The sequence below is a fragment of the Argentina silus genome (genome assembly GCF_951799395.1).
Source record: "Argentina silus genome assembly, chromosome: 14".
Classification (NCBI taxonomy): Eukaryota; Metazoa; Chordata; class Actinopteri; order Argentiniformes; family Argentinidae; genus Argentina; species Argentina silus.
In genome coordinates, this window is record NC_139668.1 from 5,901,138 (window position 1) to 5,907,984 (window position 6,847).

Consider the following 6,847-nt stretch of genomic DNA (forward strand, 5'->3'; position numbering starts at 1 on the left):
GACACGCCCTAACATTACAGAGCATACCACTCTACATCTACACAGGGGAAAGTTCACCACAGGCTCATCCCAACCTCACTCTCTGTGGAAGCTCCGGGCTACCGTCTCACAAAGTACTGTGTTTACGTGTTAGACCCTATAAAAACATATTTACAAAGACGTAAAAAAAAATACAAAAGTATTGTATCTGACTCATTCTCTCAATCTTGCTCTGTCTTACCCCATTTCCTTTAATCTCTTAGACTTGCCTTGTAATTTCCTCTCTTCATATTTCCTCCATCTCCCCCTCTCTCTCTCTCTCTCTCTCTCCTCCGCTCCGCTCCGTCTGTCCTTGGTTTGGAGCCCGGTTAATAATAGTCCTCCTTGGCGTAGAGGGAGCCGTGGCGGTCCTTTGGCCAGTAGGAACCCACAGACATAGTTTCAGCATTACTAGTTTCCATACAAGTTTACACACACACACACACACACACACACACACACACGCTCAACTCTAGCACTGGGCATGCACAATTATGTACAGGCATGTTTGTTGGCTGGGCATGTGTTCGTTTGCTTTCTGAAGGGAACATTCACACACACGTGCATACACACACACACACACACACACACACACACACACACACACACTCTCTCTCTCTCTATTGCACAAACACGCATCGAAGCCCACAGTTATGGTCGTAAGTTGGCGTACCGTTGCTGTGTTAAAACGTTTCCCCTTACTGCCACTGTTCATTCTTGTTTTACCAAACCCCAACACCATATAAGGCAACAGTGCCAGAGATAGGGCTCAGCTTGGCACTTATATGGGCATATTCAACCGGCAGAATCATCCACGTTTTCAGCTCACTTTTTACCGTTTGTCTCTTCAAGTTGTATGACTGTGTGTGTGTGTGTGTGTGAGAGAGAATATCCAGGTAGACAGCAGACAGTAGTTGTAGCACCCAGAGGTATCTGCTGTTCAGTGTTTGTTGTCTGGTGTTCTTTTCTGCGTAGCATCTGTCTCTGTGTTTGGCACATATGGGAAACGTGGGGTTGTGTGTGTGTGTGTGTGTGTGTGTGTGTGTGTGTGTGTGTGTGTGTGTTTTGTGAGCTTCACACACACACACACAGTCTCCAGACAATAGGTCCCTCCGCCTTCTTTAGTTATCCCAGGTTATTCCCCATCTGTTAACAGAACAACAGGAACGACAGTGAGTGTAACAGGATCTGACTCTCCCCCCTTCCTCCCTCTCTCCCTCATCCTCTCCATCCCTCTGCACCTATCTTCTCTTCCCCCTTTCCTCCCCCATGGTTGTAGGGTCTCAGTACACACACAGCATTGTAGCTCTTAGTAATCTGGTCTAGATCACACATGCTAGTGAACCATGCTAGTTTTAGTTAATTTCAGTCACCACATGTTCTCCCCTCTGTAAAATTGATGTCTTCCTTTCAGCAACTCTACAGCCCCTATGGCATCATATCCACACAATGAAAACCAGTATGTCATTCTGTATGGTATGGAAAATGCTCTCATAAACATTTATTCTTTTCCATCGTTGCAAATTTGTTTAAAACTATCTGTAAACAAGATTTAGAAATAGTTCTGTGTCAACATATTGAAATAGCAGCATCAAATATCTTTCACATTAACAGCAATATCTTTTTTTTTAATTCACATTGAATTAAAATGTCTCTCTTACATGTATCTATGACCTTATCTTCTAGCGTTATGCTCCCCCTCCCTATGCTCCCCCTCTGCTCCTTCCTCTCTTCCCCCTGTCCTGCAGCCCTCCGAGCTGCGGTATAGTACCTCAAAGCGGCTGTACACCTTCTTCTCCTTCCTCATGCTCTCGATCCTCTGCAGCAGCCCCTCCCTCTCCTGAAGGTTGGGCTGGGGCCGAACAAACAGCCGGTTCCTCCTCAGCGACGACTGCTTCTCCAGCCCTCCGGACCCCTTCTCCTGCCCGGCGTCGCTGACCTTCTCTCCCCCGGCCTCCTCCCTCTCCAGCCGTTGCTGGCTGTTGGCTGAGATCTGCTCCAGGATCACTTTAGTGTCGTCTCTCAGATTGCTGTTGAAAAGTACGGAGCCGCTGGAGGTCTGGTAGCGTGACGGACCCACTTTGACCCCGGCTAAGGCCTTATGATTGGCTGTGGAGGAGCCAGCGGAATCCTCAGTGATCTCCGGCACAGTGCTCATGGTCTTGTCGTCACCACTGGCAGCCGCTGAGCTGGCGCTTTTCTTATCCTTGGGCCCCAGGAAACCTTTCAGCCTCTGCGTCTGCTTCTTGAGGAATTCGAGGGGCTTGGTCTCCGCTTTTGTCTCCCCCGCGCCCCCCAGCTGGTTGAGGGAGGAGTTAGAACCCAGGCCCTTGTAATCGGGCCGGGTCATGCTGGACGAGCTGTGGGAGCGCATCTTCTTCTGCTCGCTCTTCTCCGTGTCCGTGGCATCCGTGTTCAGGATCTCCTCACCACAGGAGACGGTGCGCACGTTGCTGGAGCTCTTGAAAGGATTCAGCAAGGCGTCCCTCTTGAAGAACTTGGGAGAGGGTAACGGCTTCAGGGATTTAGTAGGCTCCTTTCTTTGTGGCTCCGAGCTACTGTCCTCTCTCGGGGTTGGGGTTGGGGCTGGGGCTGGGGCTGGGGCTGGGGCGAGCTCTGAGGGCTTGGGCTGGGTTAAGCAAGGTCTGGTTTGGATCGTGGGAGGTTTGCTGGAGGTAACTGAATGTCTGTGTATCGGCCCAGTTAATGTTGACGACGTGCTCTCTAGTTTCTTAGGGGCGGGGTCTGGTGGGATGACAGACAGACAGGGGCCTTTGGGGACAGATGGGGTGGTGCTTGGAGGGGGCGTGTCTGAGAGGTCTGGTTTCTTTTGGGTGGGCTCTGGTCCTCTTAGCGTAGACTCCACCTCTATCTTAGACAACTTCCTCTTGGCAGCCAGGTCTTTGAAGTACTGCAGGCGGCTCGCCGGGTCATTCATATTCATGACTGGGGCGGGCTTAGGGGGCTCTGGAGTCACTTTAGGTTTCTCCTCCTCGGCTGGGGGGTTCTTAGGAGCCTCTTTAATGGTTTTTAGGGGCTCCTCTTTTGGCTTACTCTCCTCTTTCAGCCTTGCCGCCTCCTCTTTCTCCTTCTCTTTCTCCTTCTCTTTCTCCTCTGCCTTCTTCCTCCACTCGAAGGGCTCCCGGGACATGGACCTCCTCTTCTCCAGGATCTGAGCCACGATGGAGGTGGTGCGGAGCGGGTCAAGCTCCTCGTCCTCCTCCGTGGCGGTTTTGAGGCCCAGGCCTCCGCTGTGGGTCTCCAGCTTGGAGGAGGAGAAGATGAGGGAGGAGCGCAGACGGGAGCTCCGCTGCAGCAGGGGGTTGACACGCATTCGGAACGACTCGTGTTTGGAGAGGCCAACTTCTTGGCCATCCCCCACGTCCACCCCCACCTCCCTCTCTCCTCCTTTCTCCCTCTCCATCCCCAGGGCTGAGGGTCTGTCCATGCCTGACAGATCTCTGGTTGTCGTCGTTGGGCCAGCTTCCTTATAATCAGGCAGGACGGGCTTGCCGAAGCGCGGCTTGAAGTCCGGTCTGGGAGCATTAGGGGGCTCCCTAGGAGGGTCCTCAAAGGCATCTGGGCCTATGGGCTGGGGCAGCCCCTCCTCTCCTCCGTCTTCATAGGTACTCAAGTAAGAGTTGATCCTCCAGCTCCTCATGCCCTGCTTCACACTGGGGTCCTGACTCCTGTCCGGCTGTTCCTTGGGTGCCACAAACCCCGGTTTTTCTGGAGGGTGGGGATGGGTAGGGGAGCTCTGGCAGGCGTACGGCTGGCCCACGGAGGGCCTCTTTTGGGTAGAACCTCCTCCATACATGCCCCCCGCTGGAGGTGGAATGTGTCCCGGGTCGTCCCTCAGGTCCGCGGAGGAGAGGTAGTCTCGGCCGTAGCTGTCTGGAGGAGTAGGGGCCTCCAGCTCGAGGGGGTAGCCAGGGTCAGAGTAGTGGTCCAGGGCGAGGTGTGGAGGGACTTTGCCTCGGAGCCGGTCCTGCTGTCTATGGCCTAACCCTGGACCGTTGCCGTCGCTCTGGAAGTAGTGGCTGGACTGGCTCTGCTCCCTGGAAGGAGGAGAATAAGTAGGAGAATGTATACTGTAGCCATATTTTGATTCTATTCCATTCATGTCCATATCCATATTCTATTTCATTCTATCCATCTTCACATTCATAAAAACATCATATTCCATTCCATGGAATATACATGTGCCCATCCTCCAATTTTCTGCCTCCACCAGCCTCCCCTTCATTCCCTCACATTCATTTAAACATCACACATCATGGTAGACAGGGACAAGCTACAATGCCGTAAAGCAGTGGTGTCTGACCTGTGGTAGTGTTGCTCCGTCTCTTCCAGGTTGTTCATGACTCTGTGCTTCATGTACTGTTTGGAGGAGGAGTAGCTCTCCTGGGTTCCCTCGGCGTAGCTGTGCCTCTTGTAGGCGTTGGAGCTCATCTCCATCTGCCTGGACACCATGGAGCGCCCCTGCTCCAGGAACGACTGCTGCATGCGGAACTGCTGTGACGACACAAACTTCCCCAGCCCAGCCGACACGTCCATGGTATGGCGGTACGGGTCCTCCCGCCGGAACAGGTTCCGGTCGGAATCTCCGGCACCTGGGAAGGGGTAGGCTGCGGGGAGTTCTGGTTGGCGTAGGAAACCCCGGGGGTTCCGCATGGACTGAGTCCTCTTCATCCCGAAGTAACTGCTGGTGCTGCTGGTCTCGGAGCCCGAGTGGAGAACAACGGCGTTGTCGATCGTGAGGGGCTGTGATTGGGCAAAGAGGATGCGGAACTCCTCGTCGAAGGTGGTGACGAGCTCGCCCAGGAAGAGGTGGGCGATGCAGCGGTGCAGCTTCTCGTACGACCACATGAAACTACATGAGAGAGAGAAATGAGGGAGAGAGAGAAGAGGAGAAGGAGAAGAGGTCTAACATTGTTGAGGTGGTCATACACACAGTGAAACAAGTGGGCTTGCAGGAGGGTGAAAATACAGGATGGGATAGGGATACAGGTGAGGTCTTTTCTATAATGTTGTGTTTCTATGTTCACCTGTAGTTGAACGGGGCTTTTTCTGAATGAGGTTGTGTTTCTATGCTTACCTGTAGTTGCCACTGAGCACGGCCCTGCAGTCAGCCAATAGGAAGCGGTCTTTCACCTGTCCTTTAAAGGACTTCCCTGTCCGACAGAAATATGTAACACCTGCCACCGTCCGCACGCGCATCATCTGCAAAATACATAAACATGCACGCACGCAGGCACACACACACACACACACACGGAGAGAGGAAGAAGACAAAGAGAGGGAATTAAAGTCACGCTAATGTATGTGTGAAACACTAGGAGTTCACCTTTTAATGAACAGCATTTCACTTCAAGAGAGAATCAAACTGGTCTGGTTGCTCTGCTGACATTTAAACAGGTTTGGGTTCAGCCAGACATGTCATTCAGCGAAATAAGTATGTAATTTTTGGAAGAGAAAAGATTCCTGCCATCCACCACAAACATCATAAAGCATCTCTACACAGGTTGCTTTGTAATTCACTTTCAGGACAAAGCCATTAAGCTATTGACTGATATTTGATCCAAGAAGGCAATGCTCGCCAGAGGCTGCTGAAACTGAAAAACATCATATGTGCTACAAGCCTGTCGGCCTGTCTGCCTTGTATCAACAACAACCCTGAATGAGGCACTCCTCATTCCATTCCATGCTTTACAATGAACCCTACTTTCAATTTCTACCTCCACCAGCCTCCCCTGAACTCGACTCACTCTACGTGGGTCTTAGCTCAATGGAATAGCTATTGGCTCCAAATAAAAATGTTTCCAGGAAGAACAATGAGACTTACATGGATTAAGTCCAGATTGACTTTGCAGCTGTTCACCATGGAGACGAAGTGATGGGCGTTATGCTCGTCCAATAGGATGTAGACAGGGACGTGACGCGCCGCAGCGTCCAGGAGGTCAGCGAAGATGTCCACGTCCGTAAACATGTCCATCACCACGGCGATGACCTGGAGGGAAGGAGCAAACATACAGTAAGCCAATCAGGAACAGAGAAATAACACTTCAGCAAATCAGTGATGATCCATCTGAACAAATTACATATGTTTGTAATTTGTTATGTACATTTGATTGATCAATGTTTGTAAGCAGGGCTCCTCTGAAACAAAGACCTCGGTCTCAGTAGGACCCCCTAAATAAATACAGGTTTAATAATAATGTCTAACAGACATACAGTAAATGTATGTTCAGAGAATAGCTTTAGCTTATTTAATCTACCTATATATGGAATGTGCATCATCAATAAGTCAAACACAACAAACAGGCAAACCACTAATAATTGCAACAGCAGCTAAATGTGCAGTATATCAGTACACTATGTACATTGTATAAGAGATAGTATTCTGCCCACTAATCACCATTCAGTCTTTACATAACCGCTAACAGATTAGCCTCAGAGGCTGTTTCTCACACTAGCTGTCTGTACAGGTTCAGACAGACATACACATACCAAGGACAAGGACGGACACACACACACACACACACACACACACACACACACACACACACACACACACACACACACACACACACACACAGTCATTAAGTTATCCTGCTAGCCACAATAACAAGTTTGGCCACTCCGGCAACATTTAGGCACGTACTGAAACGTAATTGTTTTTTTTAAAGGGTTGAGCTGAATCCAAGTCATTCAGCTTCAGGCAGGGGTGGAGGTGGAAGTGGAGCGGGCAGAGGTAGGCTACGCTATGTGATAACAACACCATAGCTTCAACCCTGGGATCATTGTTGTCAACTCTTATCTAAAACAC

The 6,847-nt window shown here is 50.6% G+C and overlaps 1 protein-coding gene across 1 annotated transcript in view; it reads right to left on the minus strand.

Annotated features, from left to right (window-relative positions):
* Positions 1-1,017: 1,017 nt before the first annotated feature.
* The window catches only part of fam83hb (family with sequence similarity 83 member Hb), a 14,411-nt gene continuing 8,581 nt past the window's right edge, over positions 1,018-6,847 (minus strand). Inside the window, exons 4-8 of the mRNA XM_083684760.1 lie at positions 5,864-6,028; positions 5,117-5,241; positions 4,343-4,891; positions 1,790-4,076; positions 1,018-1,164 (exon numbers count right to left, since the gene is read on the minus strand). Coding sequence (XP_083540886.1) covers positions 1,144-1,164; positions 1,790-4,076; positions 4,343-4,891; positions 5,117-5,241; positions 5,864-6,028 — 3,147 coding nt within the window. The 3' untranslated portion in view covers positions 1,018-1,143. The remainder of the gene's footprint in view (positions 1,165-1,789; positions 4,077-4,342; positions 4,892-5,116; positions 5,242-5,863; positions 6,029-6,847) is intronic.